This window comes from Sparus aurata, chromosome 14 (genome assembly GCF_900880675.1).
Source record: "Sparus aurata chromosome 14, fSpaAur1.1, whole genome shotgun sequence".
NCBI lineage: Eukaryota > Metazoa > Chordata > Actinopteri > Spariformes > Sparidae > Sparus > Sparus aurata.
Genome location: NC_044200.1, coordinates 15,296,088 through 15,318,467, shown reverse-complemented (window position 1 = coordinate 15,318,467; position 22,380 = coordinate 15,296,088). Strand labels below are relative to the sequence as shown.

The 22,380-nt window shown below is 42.0% G+C and overlaps 1 protein-coding gene across 2 annotated transcripts in view; it reads left to right on the top strand.

Moving 5' to 3' along the window:
• The window catches only part of plxna4 (plexin A4), a 233,762-nt gene that overhangs the window by 5,443 nt on the left and 205,939 nt on the right, over window positions 1-22,380 (top strand). For both annotated transcript variants that reach the window (XM_030439779.1, XM_030439780.1), the window contains exon 2: window positions 20,182-21,530. In XM_030439779.1, coding sequence (XP_030295639.1) covers window positions 20,286-21,530 — 1,245 coding nt within the window. In that variant the 5' untranslated portion in view covers window positions 20,182-20,285. The remainder of the gene's footprint in view (window positions 1-20,181; window positions 21,531-22,380) is intronic.

Here is a 22,380-nt window from a genome sequence, read left to right as displayed (position 1 = left end):
TTGGAGCCGTGAGTCTGATATATAAACAGCTCTCTTTGATGCAGCGGCAGGTGACACGCTGCGCATATTGGCGCTTACATTTTGCGCGTGTGCCAAGCCGAGCATGACAACCAGTAAATTAGTTTTGTTTCAGATGCATGAAATGATGAGAAAATTGCAGACAGTCTTAGGGCATTTTTTCCCCCACTCGTTCTCTCTCTTTTGCTCCCGCGCCGACACCTTAAGTCCACGCAAGGATTAGGCCCCTAATTCTGTTTTCATCCTGTCTGTCGCAAAGAAGCATGGGCACGCATGCTTAAGTAAGCATGCATGCATGCACACACGTTTTAATAATCCATATCAGACAATACTTCAGGGCATTTCAGTATTTATCATGCAACCTTCGACAAACATGTGACAAACTGTTTCTTTTTTTTTTATAATGCCGTGCTATTTTATTCCCCAGATAGGCACTTCCTGCAACATTTGAGCATTTTTTTCATCACCCTGTTCTTTCAATAGCAGGGTTGACTTTAAGTGAGACTGTAGAACAAACCATGTTTTTTAAAGTGTGTTTTTCAAGCATGCAATTCTGCTACTCTTGTGTTTTACTAGAATATTGATACGACTCAGTCCACAGCTGAAGCATGTGGGCCCTGCAGTGCCATCAATATGTAATTGTATTGGAGGGTTAACGTCAGTTTGTTGACAGTAGTATGTGTGCTCTTGACATCCCACCCTGGTCCCAGCCCGGATTTAACCATGTTGGTTTTAGAAGACCTGTCTAGACATTGATGAGTACCATGTTACAGAAAAGTTTTACTTGTTTCGACTCGAATGAAGGATTACTGCTTGGTGCTAGAAGAGGTCACTGACTTTTGTGAGCACTCAAAGCACAACCACTTAGAAATGATAAGAAAAGGACACCAGCATACTTTAAAATGTTTTAGTAGCTGCAGTGAGAACAAAAATACAGTCAAATTGCCATGCAAAATGACTGTATTGTTGATGTTATTGAAAATTGTTTCTCCTGACTGAAGTTAAATGCAGCTATGATTGACAAGACCCTGGTAGGAAGGACCCTGTTGAGTAGTATTGACTGTGAAATATACTGCAGATGTCATTACTATGTTTGATTACTATGTTTTTCGGTGTAAGATTGTTTCCTAGCAGGAGGGAGCCTCTGTTTGGATGACCAGAGGATTTAAAGTTAATGATATGTCTCACTACTCTTGTGGCACCCCCACACACCCTCACTCTCTCTCTCTCTCACTTCCTGTCTGGCCCTGAGTGTCAGCGGTGTCAGGGGGCATCAGTATGCAGTGTTACCACAGTAATTGTGAAACAGCGGGCTCATGGAGGACCCCTACTGCGCTATAGCCAGAAGGAAGTGGAATTGGGGTAGGATCTGCTTTACTGTAATACCCTCCCTGCATCACCCCACCTTCTTTTTTCTCCCCCCACCCCTCAGGATATATCATAGTCTAGCAGCATAATGTTGGGGATGTTACAGAGAGAGATTTAACAAGGCTTACACTGGGTTTTCGTGTTATTCTTCTCTCTGTGTGCTACTCCCTTTTGAGTTTGGGATTTTGCCTTTTTTTGAGCATTTTTTTTCTTCTGTTGATGGGATTTGGAATGGTTTGTGTCTGTGCGAATGCAGTGATTGACTCTTAGCCAGGGGCCTAACTCTCGCCAAGTGCTGGGGAGAAATTTGTTGCTCTCCTGGAATGAAAACGCGTTTCATTTGTTATTCTGTTGACGCCTCGGACTTTCATCACTTACGGGTATTGATTTTTGATTGCTGTGATTAAACTTGGATGGAAAAGGGTGACTGCACTGGGACGTGAAAGTTTTGCCATGTACCTCACAAAACCTCTCAGTCTCTCCCCAAACTGGTGACCCTGGATGAAGTTGGTACTCACATGAGATCATCACACATATGTTTGATTTGTGTCGTCCTGTCTCACTCCCTCCTCTGTTGTAAAGGTTCTTGGCACCAAGAATCGTAAACTGAAAGCTTTTTGCCACCACAAGCTTGTATTCCTGCTCAATGTAGGGAGGACCTATTAAATCTTCCCACTATAGTGACACACACCATCCTTACCTGCCACCCACGCAACTGACAGTGTTCCTATGGCAACATGATTTGTCAACTGAGAACCCCTCCACAGAAGCTGTCCTCACTGCTGGGCTCGCCTTGAGAAATAGCAGGAGGCACTAAAGAGACGGGATGAGTTGATACTGTGATGGACTTGTGACCTTTCATATGACAGCAACTGGACTCAGAAGATTCACTATTAACATTTTTTATCTACAGTGAGAGAAAAGCACCAATACTTGTTGACATTCTCAACACTGATTACCATGACTGTTAGACTGTCTGAAACGTCAGGTGCTCCACCACATGGCAGGTCGTCTTAATTTGAAAACATTGACTGATGTGTTTTGAAATTTGATGTTCATTTGGTCCTTTTACTACCCTGTGCGACAGTTTTTATCCTCTTTTTGTCTCAGATCTTTGGGCAGATGCACCAGAGGACTGGAACAAGCAGTTATTTTTCTGATTAATTATTTAGTTTAACTGGCAATTTCCCTATTTCTTTGTCTTAACCTATAATTATGAAGTAAATGTTGATTGCAGTTTAAATGGCTATAGAATAATGACATCATCGTCTTTTGGATTGGTTCCCGATAAACTTCGCTTCCACTTTTTATCTGCCATCGGGCTCGAAACCATACCAGGACAAAGAAAGCATACTGGTGATCCAGACAGGCTGGCAGCCTGGCACTATTTCTGTCTGCTTCAAGTCTCCATTATAGACTAAATGAATGAATAAGCCCATGTTTGGTCGTTGCGTTGTATGCAGTTGCTACTCTGAGGAAAATGGAAAGTGATCTGTTGGTAATACTGCTTGGAAACTCTTTGGAGGGAAATGGTTTGGACTTAAATTAGGGTTCATAAATAGAGGAAAATATCTGTCCAAAAGCAGGACAGGGGTCCCAAGGACTATTATAATCATCAAAATAGTTGCTGAATAATTTTGTGCTGGTCAACTAAACATTTCAGCACCACATACTGGGCACATTTATCAAAGTGGAGATTTCATTAAAAAAAATGAAGAAATAAATATAAAACTTTGTAAGATGTCCAGTAGTTTCTATATGGACAAAGTTGCTGACTGATGTAACTAAGCCTTTCTGTACTAAGTACACATCTCCTTCTGCCACCTCCTACACACAGCACTGGGAGTTGCTGTAGACATCAGCACTACTCCAATCCCCAGCTGACAGACTAGAAGAGGAAAGGTGAGCCACTTTGTTGTATTGCATCAAGCATCCTCCCCCTGACTTTTATTTTTTCCTCTGTTGGCTCACAAAAAGACCATCCTCTCTCCCTCTCTGAGTCTGCAAACATAACAGTGGAGACGGCACAAGTTCTGACAGAGGTTTTCATGCCTCCCTCCACCCTCCCCTCTCTTTCTGTCCATCCGTTCTGCATTGTCATGGCAGTCCTTCCAGCTGAGCTTTGATTGGGTTGTTCTGGGCCCGCCGGCAAATCTGGCAACCAGATAGTTATGTGGGGTGTGTGTGTGTGTGTTTGTCCACGTGTAAGTCTGTGTGTAAGAGGTTTTTCTCCATGTCTCTGGGAAAAGCAATGCGTTGAGGTAAAGCTCGCAGAAAATCAAAGTATAAAAACAGCCATGACCAACTGTGGAGAGACGAAAGCAAGGGAGGAGGAGAAGGAGGAACAGAGAGAGAGAGCGAGAGGAGGGGTAAGACGCTGGATAACAATTTGCATCCTCTCACTCGCCACTGTGAACGATGGCTGGCTAGAAAGCTTGTCTGATGTGTTTATGCCATAGGCTGTGAGGGACGCAGTTAAAGGGAGAGGGAAAGTTTGAGGGGAGACAAACAGTGGGGAGGGAAGGAGGGGCTTTAGAAATGCATGTAATGGAGCATAAATCTGCCTGAACTCAGTTTTCCCAAACTCAAACAAATACTTCTAGCTGGTGCTCAAGGATGTTTTTCTTGTGAATTAAGGGTTTACATTCATAGTGTTGATGTCAAACTGTCAGTGGAATAATTTTTTTTTAGGCAATTAAATGTCTTTTTTATGCTCTTTAATTGACACTGAATATTCGTCTTCTACAAATTCACCGCTATTACTACTAGACCCACCTAGTACATATGCGCACCTTTTAAGTGTCTCAGACTTTACAGATTGAAGTCATTTCTCTGTGCTACAGTTTTCCTTGCTGGAAACCCAGTGTTTTGTCCCTTTATTTTAATGGTGTGGAACCCAGCAGAACTTGTGTCTACATAACCAATTTTACATCGGCTGTTCGATACATGTGAACACATACGTCTGCAGAACAGTTCAGGCTCGGTCACAATGAGTTTCCGTCTTGTAAATAGCATTTGCGTCAACATAAAGGTTACGATTGCAGCTGGGAAATTCAGATATCTCTGAAAGCTCCAATATGTCCAACACGGCCTAAGTAATACTCTAGTGCCTCTTTATATGGGTGCCTCTAATGAGCCGAAGTCTTCCGGTCAATATACTTAAACCGAAATTTAATGGAAGTGGTGTTTTATAGAGTGCTCACTGTTTTTACAGTTAATACAACCGTACTGATGACATGAACAGTTGTAGGTTGTTAACAGGAGAATCATGTTTTTGTGCTTTATAAAACAGTTGCCTGGGTTAGCCCACCCACCATATCCAACAGCCAATGTCACAGTCTTAAAACAAACCTGTTTTGCAACACTTCTCAAGTTTCTAATGTGAAGTCTGTACATTTGCGTATGTTGCAGCAAACAAGTTGGAAACAAGTTCTGCCATGCTTCTGTCATAGGCAGTGTGATGTTATTGTCGCAGTATGGGTTTTGTAACTGTGATGATGTGGTTTTTAATCTTAACGTGCATGTGTGTAATTGCTAGAAAGTGTGAATCAGTGTGTAGCCTCTTCCACAATGATGACAGAGTGGATTTATGAGTCTGTGAATCATTTAATCACGGCCCTCGTCCCACTAGACCTCTCTTCCCTCCTCCTCTCAGATGCCTCTTTGTGCCCCAGGATATCACAGACCAAGTATGACGCTGACATTGTGATGTAGATTTATGGCTGAATAGACATTCTCCTACACACACACACACATACGTACCCATTTAATATAATTAGTTTAACAAAACAAACAAGAAAAAATATAATTGACTCCAACAGCACCTTTTGATTGTTTGTTTTGTGTTAAGTACACAGAAACACCTTCCTCATCACAATATATTTGTGTCAAATATATGAGACAAAATGTATTATAACAGGGATATACATCATACAAGACATACTTTAAAGACTTCATCTTAAACTTACTTAAAGTCTCTAACTAATCAATTATCTGGATCATTTTCAACAGATGGTTTTGAGAAACATGCAATAATTCTTTATGAATATGTTTTTCAGATTGTGCCTCTGTATATACGGCTTAGATGCTTTCATCAGTTCAAGGGGATCATCTTCATTCACCTGCCAGTTTATTTATTTATTTACTGGCAATTGAGCTCTGATCCTTACCTTTGCAGTCAAGCTAAGCAAGGGTTGCTAGAGAAATATGTAGGTAAAGGCTGTGTGTAGCCTCAGCAACACCACCATCATCTCCAATGTGTAGGCTGCAGCAACTGTATGAGTGCGTTACCCTATTGAGATGAAATTCACCTTAATGGACATGAGTTGGCTGTGCATCTGCTGTGTGAATAATACACCGTTGCATCATTCAGCTCATCAATTCAATATTTACATTGCCAAAATGTTCATAATAAGCGCAGAGGCGATTCTTCACTGTAATAATTGACAGTTATAGCCAATAACAGGCATCATGCTAGCATTATTTATGTAGCTTGGATAGAAACATGCTTTACTCATCATACAGTAGAAAAACGACATAAAATGGGAGAAGTTTTTTCTGAACATATGTGCACATGAGCTACGTGTTTAGAGATAATTGGAATGTGTGGGATGTGAGAAGATGTTTATTTTAAGTAGAAGCCAAGCTATCACATTAGTTGATCACCGTTGTGTCTTTCATTAAGGAGACTAGCGCTCTTCTACTGTCTCAGCACTATGTTGAATTCATTAACCCTTCACTTCCCTCTACTTTTTTTTAATTTAACTTTTTATAGAAATGACACTTCCACTGCTCCACTTCTGCTCATTTATTGTGCCAGCTGTTTCTTCTTCTTTCTCTCCATCTCTGCTCTTTCTTTGGCAGTAGTTATAATACAGCACCATTTGCTGAATATGTTTAAAAATGGTGTTTCTCAGCAGCTGGAAGGGGACTTTTGACACATCCTGTCAAACTGCTCATTTCTCAGTTTTCTGAGATCGTTACCGCAGGGCTGCAAGTCTCTGCAGGTGTAGACATTCTGTCTTCACTAGCATGTCCCACGTTCTCCATCTATTCCACAGAGTCTATACTTAGGTAATTTACTCTGGATGGGCATGTGAACAGAATGACAAAGTATGACAGAGATAGGCAGGAGAGTCAGAAGTAAGGTCGTGTTTTCCTTTTGAATTGAGGCAGCTGCAAAGTTAAGAACAAGACAGACAGGTTATATGACAGTGCAGACTCAAAATCTGTGACTGAGCCATTAGGAGATGCATCTACTGTGTGTCAAAAAAAAAACAAGAACCCTAGTGCTATGGACACCAATAAAATCCATTGCAGTGTTCATGTTTTCCATTGGCACGGTGTCAAATTACGTGTTGATTCAGCTCATTAGGATTTGTGAGGCTGTAGTTGTGTGTTGTTGTTTTCAGTGATATTCAGACAGTGGTGAAATGTAACTGACTACTTTTACTCAACTATTGTACTTAAGTACATGTTTGAGATACATGAGTCTTTTCTTTTTTCTTTTTTGTCCTCCACTACATTTCAGATGTAAAAAGCTTTAAGTCACTGTACAGATTTACGAACAAAACATGATTACATTTTTAAAAACATATGATTTTATTAAAGTTAAAATGACCTCCAGCAGCATCGCTACTGTAGGAATAAAAAAACATTTTTAGGAGTACTTCTTCCACCACTGCACTGAGAGAATTTCCTTTCACTTTTCATGAGGACCACCAAGTGTAAATTAAAAGACTTGCACCATTGGTTAGCTCAGAATGACTTTTCATGCCATGATGACGAGTTTCTCCCTGAATAAAACCCACTTTTGTATTAGCAATAGTAGTGATTTTGTCTTGGTTTAGTGGATTAGTAGAGAGTTTGCAAAATTTAGCAGGCAGTTTATTGTAAATTACAGAAACAAAGGAAATAACAATTTAAAAGGGCACCACAGGTCAGTCAACTGACCTCATTCCAGCTGTGCGCTGTAAAACCAGGAGCTGAGATCTTTAAGACTCTTCCTCATCACCACTGTGGATTATAAAGGAAAGCTGTAATCCATGCGCTTCGAGCAAACCAAATCAACTGCTGCACTGATGAGGCTCACAGATGTGCATGGGGCTTCTCTCTCTCTGGTGTGTGTGTGTGTGTGTGTGTGTGTGTGTGTGTGTGTGTGTGTGTGTGTGTGCGCGCGCGCGCGCGTGTGTGTGTGTGATGGAATGGGATAAAATAGGATGGATTAATAGGACTGTTTCTGTCCAGTTGTTTGTTCTTTGTCCTTTGTACTGAGCTCTGCAAAGCACACATGCACACACATTACCATACACACATATTTGATTAAACACTTACACACCTCACATACACCACACATCTTCCCAGAACAGCATACCTGAAAGCCACATTCAAAAGAAAAAGAAGAGGAAGGAGAAGAAGGAAAGGAAATCAAGTGAGGGATCAGAGAAAAATTAAAGCAGCAGTTTTATTGTAATCACCACAAAGCCTTCCAAATTATCGAGCTTTCATGTCTTAGAACTTAATCTTAGAGGTCAAGTCTGCTTTAGCTCCGTGCAGCAACAGTAAGAGAGGGAGATGGGGAAAGCTCTAGATGTAGGCAGGTCACTTTAAACGGGATTTAGAGGGAAAAACAGACAAATTTGCATGGATTATACAGATTGAATACCGTGAATCTGCCTGTGTGGTCAATAGTCAGTGATCAACAGCTTCATTTGTCATGACGAAACATCTGAACTGGGGCAGGCCTGATCCCGTTTACAGCTATTCAGCCAGAAAAGCTGATTTAGCCAATGGAGTTCAGAAGCAGTGATTTTGGCATGTGGATGTAATGTTCTTTTCTTTTTTTTCGCTGGCGCCACACAAGCTGTAACCAGTTGGAAATAAACACCATTCAGACAGTGTTATCAATGACTGGATGTCTGAGAGTTTAGGGAATGATGTTAGTGTTATTTAGAGTGTGATTAATAGTATAATCAATTCTCATATGGCAAAGAGTAGAAACTGTTACATCGAGTCTTTAAAAGGTTTACTTGTACGGCTGTCCTCAAACATTGTGGAAATAAGTTGAAGTTAAACAATAGATATGCTTGTTGTGCTAAGACTGTGACACTGAGGTATCTGTGGGGTCATTTGACGGTTATGTGGGCTCCTTTGTTCTCTCGTGTGGCCACATTTAAATAAAAACCCAGCACATTTGTTTGAAGCTCGTGGTTTAGATTTGAGGGTGTTCAAATGTTATGGGGACAATTTACGTGTGTTTTTCACAAGGCAACAGTAGTCTCCAGGCTTGTCTCAACCTGGACCAGGACTCTCCAACTCCTCTGCACCCTGCCCTTAGGCTGTGAGCATTTGTGTGTGCGTGTGTTTGTGGGGGAAGGTTTCATGTCAGCCGAGACATTTTGGCATGTTGTAACAGAAGAAGCACAAGTGTAATTAATCAGATTAATAATGGCTGAATTGCATTTATGAGTTCAGGTTGTATGGACCTGTCTGACTGACATGGCTTACTGGAATCATGTAATTATTGTTTCTATGAGTATGACAGTGTTTTAGTTTCTACATTGAACATACAACCTCCTTTTTACTCTCCGTTTTTACTCTTCTGCTTTGGTCAGGAGGCTCCCCTAGCTTACTCCCCCCTTTCCCATAACCTCCACTGTTATGATTGGAGGTCTACAGTGTGCTGTGTGCAAAATGAAGTGTTATAATTCCTGATTTATTACCTGCTTCAGTGGCACTGATATGCTTGGATATTGCTGAGTGAGAGAGGCAGGGAATACGGGGAGGGGGATTGGGATGAGGGACGAAGAGTGAAGAGCTAATGTGAAAGAAGAGCTTGAAGGATGTCACCTTTGCTGGAAATCAAGTCTTAACCACAACTCACCAAGGCTTACTGCATGAAGATTATAACCTCAGAGGTCACGCCATGCTGGTGTTAGTGTGTAGATGCCTGTTAAGAAGAGTTTGTTGATTATATTTGCAGTTCCGTGTGTCTGTGTGGACAGTTTTTGACCAGTGGTGTGTTTATTGAGACCAATGGATACTTGATAGAGGTCCCTCAAGTTTTGCTAAGAGTTCTGACCAAGAAACATTCTTGGCAGGACAATTTAAGAGTTGAATTAATTTATTTGTGGTCCTTATCAGCCCACATATATGCTGAAATTGATGTATTTAATATCGCTAAACTTGGCTGGTAATATTGGCCAATATGTGCATGTAGAAGTCAGGCTGTACTTCAAATAGACACAAGCATTCCCATAGTGATTGTTGAGCAGAAGCACGGCACAATCCTGCCTTGAAGGTAAGAGACAGCAAAGCCATTTTTGTCTCTTTGACCAAAACACAGACACACAGAGCACACCGCCCTGATGCGTCTTGCTTCAGTGTTTCTCTCACTGCAGCAAAACATCCAGAGTCATTCCAGCTTCAAGCAAATTATGACTCATAATTAATTACTTTGTCGAGAGGAAAAAGGGATATTGGAAACCAAAGATGAGACAGAAAGAAAAGGCAAGGGAGGAGAATAGGTGGAGGGGGGCGAAATTTTACACTCATGAAGTAACAGAGACTGTAGCTGGAAGGAAACGAGGTATGGGGAAGTAAGAATGGATGGATGGAGTAAAGAGAGGAAGGACGTGTTGGGACTTTAAGATGGTGCCAGTCGGCAGCCGATGGAAGCGAGAGCTGATTTGTCTACACGGCCCTGCATTCCTGTCTGCCCGTTAGCGTGGGGAATAAGGGAGTTGGTAGAGAGACAGAGAGAGACATGTAAAAGGAGCGAGAGAGCTAGAGGCTTTGAATTTGTTCTATGAAAGCAGCTGTCAGACAGTGCCTAGCAACACCATTTAAGAGGGATTCTTGGCTGCATTTATAGTAATTACAGCAAAATATCTCCGCCTTTTGATTTTGAACGAGCTTCTGTGGTACAACATGGCTATAACTTGGGGGCAGTTGAGAGGGATGATCGAGAGGATATCTTCTTTGTTAGCACAAAATATGTCATGTGTGCTCCTTGTTAAATATAGATTAAAGGGAAATATTAAAGCTCTGCTCCACTCTTCTCAGCCTCACATTTGAATTTTTAAGCTTTTTGAACACACTCCATCTTAGAAAGAGATTGTTTGTAACAAGCCTGTCAAAACGGTGCCAAATTAAGTGCCAAATTAAGTGTGCAACAGTGATCATCAGCCTAATACTTTCTTTTGTTTTGAACTATATACTTGTTGTTATGAAGCAACTTAATAATTGCAGATGATGCTCTTTCAATCATAACTTTCTTAACATCATTTGTGTGATTACAGTCCCTAATGCTCACTGATGAGTTGCTTGTGTCTGTTGGTCGTGACTCAGTCAGCCTAATTGAATCCAGAGCTTCATTAAGTTCACCCTGTAAATGGCCCTCTCCGGTCACCGTTGTGTGGTCTGTGTCAAATGCAGAGGCCCCTCCTTTTCAGGAAGTCAGCAGCAGTCTAACCCAATCAGAGCGAGGCGCTGATGGCAGGCCAGTGGGCTCTTCAACAGTCCTCCTAATGACATTAGAGCCTCTTGATCTGCACTGATGATAACACACTCCACCAATCTCAGCCTGCATCAGCACCCGCTGCACAAAGGCCCAGCTTGAGCCAAGAGAGAGAGAGAGTGTGTGTGTGTGTGTGTGTGTGACCTTACTTTGCAACCAAGGACTGTTTGAGTGCTGTACTACCTCAAGGACTCCATCATTCCCCACTCGCTTTGCTTTGTAGCAACGCCACCAGTGATTCTGTTACCAAAGACGCATTGCAGAGATTATTATTTCTGTCCAGAAAACAGTCGGAAGGGGCCTGACTTTGAGTGTGTGTTTTAGAAAAATGAGTGTTTGAACCTGGTATCACTATGGAGGATTAGTAAGTCTCAGATGTGAAGGGGTGAAAGAGAAGGAGTGGCAAAAAATGAAAGAAATTGAGCGAGGAAAATGGGATGGGCAGATGTCAGCTATTTCTCTAAAATCCAGTGGGGTTGTCCAGTTGGATCTTTGCCTAGACCCCTTCTTTGAAACGCTCTGACTCACTCTTGAAGAGCGAATAGGAGAGACAGACAGACAGCAAGAAAATATGTGTGACACAGAAATTGTGTTTATACTTGACACACTTATACTGGATCAGTGATTCACTGTGCTTGGCTATGCTTCTTTCATACTGTATCTTTTCAGGGCACGTTTTTTATGCCTTTTTGCCCCCTTTTTTCGCTGCTACCTCACACTGTTTTCACTGGAGTTTGGTGACAACCAACTTTTTTCAAATACACAGGGAGTGCTTTTCATTACGGTAGTGTTTCACCTGGTGTCGAAGCTATTCATGAGAGTCACAAGTGAGGGAAGCCTGGAGACCCCTGTGGTTCCTCGCCCTGAGGTCCAGGGCGTCAGAGGGGTCCTAGCTCCTCTCTAGTTGCCTCAACATGCGTTAAAGGGGATGGGAATGATTTCCAGGTCACTGGAGGAGAGAGGACAAAAGGAAGCATGAATCAATTTAAGAGAGTTGGTTAACTGGAGGATGTGTCCTTGGCGAACTCTCATGCTATCCCACCCAGATCACACTTAGTTTGAGCTCTGACCATTTTTCCTTCATTTATTCATTCATTCATTCATTCAACCTTATTTAGATCATTTAAAATCACTGAGGGCAGGCCCTCATTTTCAATGATATCAAGAGCACAAGTAAAAAATTTAAAAAACAAGCACAGGTCCTTGCTAGTGGAGCAACACAGACACTGGTCCCTCACTGCCTTCGCACAAACAAGGGCTTTGCCAGTTGTGTTTGACATGGCACCTGGCTAGCTAACAAAAATATGCAACAAAGACATTGCTCTTCTCTAATGCCAGGCTGTTGTAGGAAAAATAAAAATGCATTGATTTAAAGTACTTTTGGGCTTTGTCCATTTCATCAAATACAATGCTTAATTTTGAAAGCCTTTTGTTTGCATGAAATTCAGTAGTGCAAATCTATGAATTAAGCCCTGGTTAGACTGAAGTCAACCGTTGAAGATCCTCAGCTTGATCTGTTTACTACAATGGTTCTGCAGCACCCATGAACTGCATAATCTGTTTGGCATGAGCAGTTTTCCTTTAACAAACTAAACAGTGGGAGATTCCCTTGAAAATTGTAGGTACAGGTTTTAACACTCAATACCTGCATTAATAATTAAACGTAATGTATTATTTGCAGTGTGTTGATGCTTGTAAACACTGGGTTGATTGCTACATTTGTAGTACATAATATCAGAGTCGCTCAGTCAGTTTTCTGTCATTCATATCATATGTACCCAGTTGACAGTACAATCCTAAGGCTTTCTTTATAATATCAACAGCTCTGTGGTGGATTAGACCTCCTAACCCCGATCTAGACAGGGTATCTGGTGACAGTAATCCATGCTGCTAATCCACGTCTTGATGTAACCAAGGACACCCCTCCTTCTCTCTCTATCCTCTCTGTCCTTCTTTTTTCTGTTCTGCCGCTGCCTTCCTGAGAGAGATGAGTGTGCCATCTGTTTTGGGTATCAGCAGGGTTAGCTTAGCCTGATAGGCATGTTGGACCTAATCACTCCATCATTATTTAAGTTTTTGTCTGTCTTTTAACAGGTCTGCATGTGTGAAGGATAGGGCTGTACAATTATTCTTTTACATCACACTTCTCTTGCTGTGCTTAATAAAAATGGCACTCAGCCACATTGATTTGTTTGTTAATGTTTGTCATTCCCTTGAAATGGGTTGTAGCTGCACCCAAAAGTAATGGTTTTAATTATTGTGCTGTTGGCGGCTGGCAGTTTTACACTTCCTACACAAAAAAGTGGAAATGCATGTGAAGCAGAAATAATCTAACTTAATAATCATAATTGCAAGATTGAGAGTGCTGACTTATTAAACGTATACATGGTCATACTTGATGTACATGCAGGTTTGTTGAATGCTTTTTCAGGGTGTTTGTGTTTTAGCTTAGCCTAAGTTCTGTGAGAGCACATAATGAGTGTTTTTATGTGTCTGCATTGATATGGGGACTTATGCTAATTCGTGCATACATTCTTTTCTGTACTACCAAGTAATAAATAACTGGATTTGCGCGAGGGAGAAAAGTGTGTATGTTTCAGTTGACGTGATGGTAACAATGAGTGGAGAATCCTCCTGTGCTCTGTCCCTAGCTAATTCTCTCCTTTCTGCAGGCAGGCAGGCAAACTTTACTGTATGTGTTGTTGTTTGGGTTTCCTCTCAGCTACAGCTTCTCCTGAGCGGCATGCCTCGATAGCAGAGGCCTGTCCTTTTTTTCTCCCCAGCCACTAGCAGGCTGAAAAAGCCTCAGTTTACTTTGCTCTGGTAATTTCATTTTTGCCAGTGTTGTTGTTGTGGGGGGGCCATAATGTACTGTTGTTGTTGCCAAGGTACAATGCCAGTTTGTGTGTGTGTGTCGAGAGGGCATTCCTGCTCTGTATGCTCGCTGTGTTTGTGTGTATTCTATGCCGAAGTGTCAAGTTGGAGTGTGTGTCTTGCTGTGTTGTGTTTGTGTGTGGGTAGGCGGGCCTGTATGTGTGAGTTTGTGCATTTGTGATTGTGATTATGCTGGGTAAGTGCAGGGAGGCTGTGTTTTCCTCCAGTCCCAGTGTGTGGCGGCGATGCAGAGTGACGCTTATTCCTCTGATCAGTGCCAGAGCTCAGCAGGGGAGGGGGGCGGATGGAGGTTTGGGATGGGAAGGAAGGGGGGGGGACTTCCACTCCAGTCAGTACATCCACTGATTTGGGACACACGTCTCTGTCAGCTTGTTTTCTTTTTCTTCGTCTGTCTCTGTGTCACAGTTTTTCTCTCCGTCTTTTCTGTCTTTCTCTGACTCCCTTGCTTGCCTGTGTTTGCTCCCTTTTCGAACTCCCAGTCTCGCGCTGCGTCTCATACAATACTGATCTACCACTACTACTAGTAGTACGACTACTACTACCAAGCCTTCTCACAAACCAGATCCCTCCATCCAAAGCAGGGACAGGCGTGTTACTGCTTGTAGCAGCAGTTAAGCAGTGTCATAACAGCAGGTGCATAGCCTGAAGCAGTGTTCATGAGACCTTAAAAGTACCACAACAGCAATCTACCACCCTGACCCAAGCCAGCTGATATCATGTCAACCAGAGAGGCACATGCCTGTAATGAACAGCAGTGGCTGACAACAGCATTGTACATTTCTTTTGATGCGAAAAACTAGAAAAAAGTCTTTGGTCTCATGAAAACATGCAATAAAAGGCACAGTCAATTAGCGCTGGAACAATTGATTGATTAGCTGTCCACTATTAAACTAATCGGCACATATTGACATATGATAGACATTCGAGGACACTGATCAACTTTTCTTTTTGCCATTTTCTAAAATTTTTTAGACCAAACAACTAATTGTTTGAACAAGAAATGATTGACATTGTGAATACAAATTTGTTGCTGCCCCCATTGCAGGCATACAGAAAAAAAACACAACATTTCTGTCGACTGTAGTACAGGTAGCTGCTCTAATTTCTCCATAAACAATGTAGTGACTAAACCAATAAAACCAGACAGTAGAAGACGAGAAAAAGGAAGCTTCTGTATCTATAACTTAACTACTACCATTTAAGTACTGCAGGGATGAGGCAGTGGAATTATTCCCGCAGTCATCAAAACCTTGAAATAAACTGTCAATATTACAGGATGTGAGTAAGACTTTATGATGGGAAAGGTGTGATCTGCTTCATTTTTGAATGCCAACTGTAACATTCTGTACAAGTGTGAGAGGAGTCTGACTGCGACTATCTTAAATCCTTTTGTACATCCAGCCATCTTTCCCTCTATCTTCCCTCAAATGGACACAGTAGTGAGTGACCTTCTTTTGGCTGGAGCAAGACATGCACTTAACATCTCCATTACTTCCCTGAAACCTCACTGACCTCTCTTCCGTTTCACTCTGCATGGCTCAGTTCTATTAAACTTTTCTCCATATTCTGTCCTTCTGCATTCAAGTCTGTCTAGTTCTTATACAGTCTTAATTGTTGTCTGTGTGTTCTAGCAACTGTCATTCATTCACCTCCTTTCACCCTGTGACAGATTACCTTAGATATGTGTGCAGAAATCTGTTTTTTCTTTATGAATATAAAGGATTATGTGTAATTATCCTACTTCTTACTCGCTCATAATCTCCTAATCCCATTTGACTCATAGTGTTTTTATGAATGTGATGGTTATTTTTGAATGTTTTCACACTGTGAGAAGTTAAGCTGTTTACCAAAGACTTTGACAGTTTCCTCATTTTTATGTCATTTCTTCAACTTTAATGCCTCCCCTCTGTCAGAGTATAAATAGCGGGAGATTATTTTGTCGAGGTTTGCTTTTTGTTGCGTCTCCGCCAATTGTCATGTCTGGCCTCGGTTCTCCATTACACAATCTATGCCAAAGCAAAATGGCTCCTGACATATCCATAATAGCTTTGCCTAATGCTGTTGTCCCTGAAATTAGCTTTGCAGCATCAAAATACTTGGTCTGAAACAGGGCAATTTGTAGCAGTTGATCTTTGAACCTGACTGGTTGTTTGTGTCTTGTCTGAAGTTTTGTGTAATATTTCTGACAGCCAGACTAAATATATTCGTGAGACACAGAGTAGGAAAAAACATCATCCGGTTTAGGATGCAGAGACACATTTTATCCATCTGCCAACACATTTCTGTGGTATTGCTGTGAAGATGCCACTTCACCTGATGGAGCTCAGACACAGCCTGAGATCCAATAAATCTCCTCTCCTCTCCTCTCCTCTCCTCTCCTCTCCTCTCCTCTCCTCTCCTCTCCCCTCCTCTCCCTCTTCTCCCCTTAATTGGTGAAGTCACACATTTATAAATGTAAATGCAGTTTTTATGTATTTACCCTTTTAGGCTGCAGTTTTACAGTTATCATGTGATTCTCCCGGGCTGGCTGCTGACAGCATTTAAGAACATGGAACACCAAACGCAAAAACAGAAACATACCAATTATTTTCTAAAGACTGAGCTCATATGCAGTTTTGAGTCTCACAGATGGAGATAATGCGGGCAAACAGAGATGCACACACACATAGTGTTATTTTTGCCCACAGTTTCAGCAACGATGGAAATGTATGCGTACGAGCGCGGTGCTAATCATGAATTCATTAGCACTCTTTGATGTCTGTGGGGCTGTAAATGTGTGATTGTCTGTCTGTGTGTGCGAGTGTGTGTTTGAGTAATTGAGTAAATCTGGCAGCTAGCCAGGAGCAGCCGGCAAAAAACTCAGGTCACAGAAGTTATAGCCCTCATTATTGGGGCTGAGCAGTATGTGTTGACAAATCATTATAATGTGATATAAAGACTTTTTATCGTCTTAAATTTCTGAGGATTTTTGATTTTGTTGCCTAGCTTTTATGCAGTGCTTTTGAGGAGATTTTAAAATATCGAGAGATGTATCATGTAACGTGATTCAGACTAAAAATAGCCGTATTGTCCAGCTCTCCCCTCTCTTTTGCAGGTCTTGTCAAAGCAACATTTTGACTAATTTTTACCTAGCATGCATATTTATTTTTAAAAAGTGGACAAACTATTTTGTCAGTATAATTAGAAGTTATTTTACGGTCAGGCCATAATTTGAGCTGGCACTCAGACATGATCACTTTCTGTCATTTTTACCACAACTATTGCACCTACTTTTAATATGCATATATAATAGCAGGCGAGGGAAAAGGCATGTACTAATGGCATGCAACTGGATAAAGATAAACAACGTGTCAGAATAATCAGTCTGCTTGTGAGTGAGTGTGTGTGTGTGTGTGTGTGTGTGTGTGTGTGTGTGCATGTGTGCGTCTGATGTATAAATCGTCAGAACCAAAGTACGCTTTAATTAATGGCGCTTGATGATCAGCAGGCAAAAGCAAACAGCGACTAAACGAGCTTGCCCCCCGTCAGGGAGGATAATTGCATTTCACCAACAGATCATGTGGCAGACACGCTGCCATTCCAGGGTACCACTGATGAGAGTGTTAATTTTTTTCGAGTATTTTGTATTTTGTGCTTGCAAAACTCCCATCTATTTCTCAGGGGAGACAACTGGGAGCCTTTCTTTTCTAGTTTTTTTGTTTTGTTTTGGATGTCAGCTTTGTTTTGAGTGTGGTAGTGTTTATACTCATGAGGATAGGTGGATATGAAGGTGGTATAACAGCCTCTCCCTCTGTCTCTCACTATGTCTCGCACCGTTCTTTTTTCCTCTTGTCATCTTCCCCGCTTCGTCCCTGTCTTTTTTTCTATTAATAATAACTGCTGAATAAAGTTGTCTGAGAATCTCAGAGAAAAGCTTTGTTATGGCTATCCCTCCTGCTAGGTAAATGAGAGGTGGGAGCTCTGGTGCTGTTCCCTGTTTGAGATTAATATGCAGCACCCCTTTTTATTTTTAGAGGAACATTATGGGCTCACTGCCCTGTCATTACTCCTCAAGTAGCAGCAGCTTCCACAAGCTCCTTTCTCTAAACCCTTCTCCCTGCTGTCTCTTCTCTTTAGTGGATGGACACAATAATAGAAACACCTTTCAGTGCAATTCCCTGCAGCAAATACCAATTTTGTGAATCTGGTGATGTTTTTAAAAAAAAAATGTTTACCCAGGCTCTCAAATGTTTTGATTTTAACACTTTTCTTGCAACTGTGTTTTTTGAGGCTTAGTTAACATCTTTTCTTTACATTTGTATTAAGACTTTATGATATTTAAAGTGTTTCTATTTATTTTGTCCACATCCTGTATATCCCTTTTTCCTTTCGCACATCTTTCCTATAGCTTTGGTAATGATAACTCTTTGACTTTCTCGCTCTTTGGCTCACACACAACTCAACACACATCACCTTTTCTATCTCTGTATCAGTTTTTATCCCTCTCATCATCCTCTCTGGTCCTCTTATCACGTGTTGAGAGGCTGTCTGCTCTGTTCTTTCTCTCTCTCTGCCTGCCTGCCAGGAGATGGAGGGGAGATTGGTAAGATTGCAGTGAGGTTGCATTTGACACCACCACTACTTGTGATTGCTTGGATATGAACCTTCGATGAGATCTGTCTCTGGATAATGTCAGGTAGCACCACCATTTATGGCCGGTAGCTTCCATAGCGATCAAAGTCAGTGTAGACCCAATTTTTTACAGCGGCCAAAATTAATAAAGTGAAAATGACTGAAAATGTGATTGTTTGCTACGCCTTAAAATTATTGGATTTTTTCCCATTGTATTTGTTATTTTACATTGTCTTATTTTTTTTATCTGAGCAAAAAATACAACCATGACATTGTTCGATAAAAGTGCCTCTTGTGCTGCAGGAGATTTGCATTAAGTGTGACAGACAAGCTCTCGCAGAGCTTTGTTTATGAGGGACACTGTTGGTCTTGTTTTTTTCTTTCCATTATTTATCATAATTTATTATTTATATATTTTGCTTAATAATACTGTAAGCACAATACTTTAAACCACAGAAAACCATCGTTTTCAGTTGATTTAAAGTTGTTGTTAAGCTTTTGCCTTTTTTTTCATAAAATACCAATATTAGAAAAAAACTTGTTGTATTTTCACATGTTAATGATGGCATTTCTGTTTCAGTAATGTATAACGTTGACCACACCAGAATGATAATGAGGAGCACTGGCGCAGGAAGCATTTTTGATTCATGTGGCTGGAGTGTGTGTGTGTGTGTGTGTGTGTTTATGTGTGTGTGTGTGTGTGTGTGTGTTAACTAACACCTGGATATTACCCAGGTGAACACCACTCCTCATAACATTCAGCTTGCCACAGGAGAGAACCTAATGAGCAGGCGACACACACCGGGGAACACTATGTTTACAGGAAATGCTGTCATTTCCGCTTGATAATCTGTGCTGGTGTGTGTCTTACACTGTGTGTAAGGGTTCTTTGACAGTATAGCCATACCAGTTTCACCTACCACATGCAAAATGTTATTTTAAGTGGCATATTTTGTGTGTGTGTGTGTGTGTGTGTGTGTGTGTGCGTGCGTGTGTTTTTGTCTGCTACAGCTGTGTGTGTAATGCTGAGCCTTTGCAAACGACCTAAGGACTATAGGGAAGCGTGTTTCTGCAACCACTTGCATTTCCTCCGTAATTGTTCATCTTCTGCCCATGAACCCCTTGCTTTGTGTGTGTGTGTACATGCTGATGTGTGTGTAGGTATGTTAAAGGGAGAAAGAAGGTCCTTTTCTCTCTGCTAGCAGTGTCAGCAGGTGAGCTGCCCTATTGGGAGAAAAGAGAGAAATCGCCAAAGCATGCAAATTGCTACTCCAAGGGGAGAATCAATTAGGTGCATAGCGGCTGGAGCAGAAAGGCGAGGAGAGGCGGAGAGGGGCAGGGGTCCATGCAGAGAGATGGTGCAGAGCCATGCTGATCACCTCCTCTGAGACAATGCATTACTCCTCCTCTTCTGTCCCCGTCCTCCATGCAAGAACTGATCCTATTGGCTAAAGCTGTCTCTGAACACTGCCTTTTAAACATCGACTGTGCCTCAGCCTCATTCCTTTTTTCTCTAGCCCATTTCTTTTCTATGTATAGATTGTACAAGCGTCTCAAGTGTGTGGCCTCTCACCTGTTGTCTTCGTTATTCCTCGTAATGATGCTCTGCTTTAATCTGTGCCAGATAAAATTAGAAGAGGGATCATATCATTGTTCTCTAATGTACATCTGTCAATCCCTCGTGTCAGTAGCCTTGAATGTATAGTAATGTGTTGGTAATGTTTGTATTCATGTTGTGGGTTCTCACTGAGTTTTGTATTTCCCTTCTTTAGGTACATAATGTCCTCCGTCTTGAGAGAAGCTTGATCCTGATTGGCCGACAGCACTGAACTGTGCCTCTTTCCCTCTCCTCACCGCTCCCAGCCTCACCACAGCCATGACGTCCCTCACCAGGAATCGGACCTGCTTTTTTGTTTGCTGCTTCCTGTCTAGTCTGGTGTTTCCTGTGATGTCACAAACAGTAGTGCATGCTCCACAAGCTCACAGTGCTGGCTCCCAGGTGATCACAGCATCCCTTCAGGAGGAGGAGTATGCATCATTTCGTGCTGAGAACCCAGAGTGGACATTCAACCATCTTGCGGTGGACTATCGCAATGGCAATGTTTATTTGGGAGCTGTAAATCGCATATACAAACTGTCCCCAGACTTGGAGGTTCAGGTGTCCCATGAGACTGGCCCAGATGAGGACAACCGTAAGTGCTACCCTCCCCGTATTGTCCAGCCCTGCAGTGAGCCACTGACACTCACCAACAATGTCAACAAGATGCTTCTGATGGACTATCGGGAGAATCGGCTGTTGGCATGTGGCAGCCTCTACCAGGGCATCTGCAAACTCCTCCGCCTTGATGACCTCTTCAAACTGGGAGAGCCCTTCCACAAGAAGGAGCACTACCTCTCTGGTGTCAATGAGAGCGGCTCTGTGTTTGGTGTTATTGTGTCGTATGGCAATGCCTCTCCGGACATGCTGTTTGTAGCCACAGCAGTGGATGGCAAGCCAGAGTACTTCCCTACCATTTCTAGCCGTAAGTTGGCCAGAAACTCGGAGGAGGATGGTATGTTTGCCTATGTCTTCCATGACGAGTTTGTGGCCTCTATGATTAAGATCCCTTCAGACACCTTCACTGTCATCCCAGACTTTGACATATACTACATTTATGGCTTTGCCAGTGGGAACTTTGTCTACTTCTTGACTTTGCAGCCTGAAATGGGAGGTGGACCAACCACTGGGTCCTCCTCTGCTGGTCGAGAACAGGTGTACACCTCCAAAATAGTCCGTCTTTGCAAGGCTGACACCGCCTTCAACTCGTACGTGGAGGTGCCAATTGGATGCATCAGTGGCAACGTAGAGTACCGATTACTCGAGGCAGCCTACCTGTCCAAAGCTGGTGCTATCTTGGCACGCTCACTAGATGTGGCACCAGATGACGATGTGCTGTTTGCTGTCTTCTCAAAAGGACAAAAGAGGCGTCCACGCCAGGCCTCACAAGACTCGGCGCTGTGCGTCTTCTCTCTGCGGAAGATCAACGAGAAAATCAAGGAGAGGCTGCAGTCGTGCTACAAGGGTGAGGGCACATTGGACCTGGCTTGGCTCAAAGTCAAAGATATTCCCTGCAGCAGTGCGGTGAGTACTACTACAATGTGCACACACTCAAACACACACAATGTCAGCACTGGGGAAATAACTACTGTATTGGTACACTTTGTGTGCACAGGTACACATATTCTCTACTGTCAAATGCAGTTCTGTGCTGTAATCTACCAGAACAACAGGCGTAGAGCGGTTCTATATAGAGTAGAATTAAACTAAAACTTAAAGTAGAAACCCACTCATTTAGGAAAAGCATAGTTCATTCGACTGTATTAAGAAAATAAAATCACTGATGATATCTTTCTGTTTCTAATGGAGGGATACTACAGGTAGTATCTCTGGAGGAGAATCAGTTGTGAATGCTCTCCCACGTGTTACTATAATGAGCTTCGGTGCACTGCGGGAGGCCTTCATGAACACTATGTTGTTGGGTGGGCTCATGCTCCATCACATTAAGATGAGATATTAACAATCCACTGCCTCTTTTAATCTGCTCACCCTTTAAACAATGCAGCTGAATGCTCAGCCAAATTACCATAATTCCATTCTCCATAACAGCATTACAAATTCAGTGATTCAGTTCATTTGATTTCTCACTTTGTGCACATAAAAAACAAGGTTAAATTAGGTGTTACGTGTTTAGACCATCTTCGCAAGCAGTCAAAGCTGTTTCATCTATTTTTTTTTGTTGATCTCATATTGTGTCATTAATGAAAGCTGCCAACCTCAAGAAATGCAAAATGACCTTGATCAGAGTACATTTGTTATTTATCATGTTTCTCTACATGTAGCGTGCATGGCTAAATGAACCATGCTCACTTGCTAGTTTTGAGTTCAGGGAGGTATAGAAAACAAGGTAAAATTGCCTGTGCCTGTTTTTCAG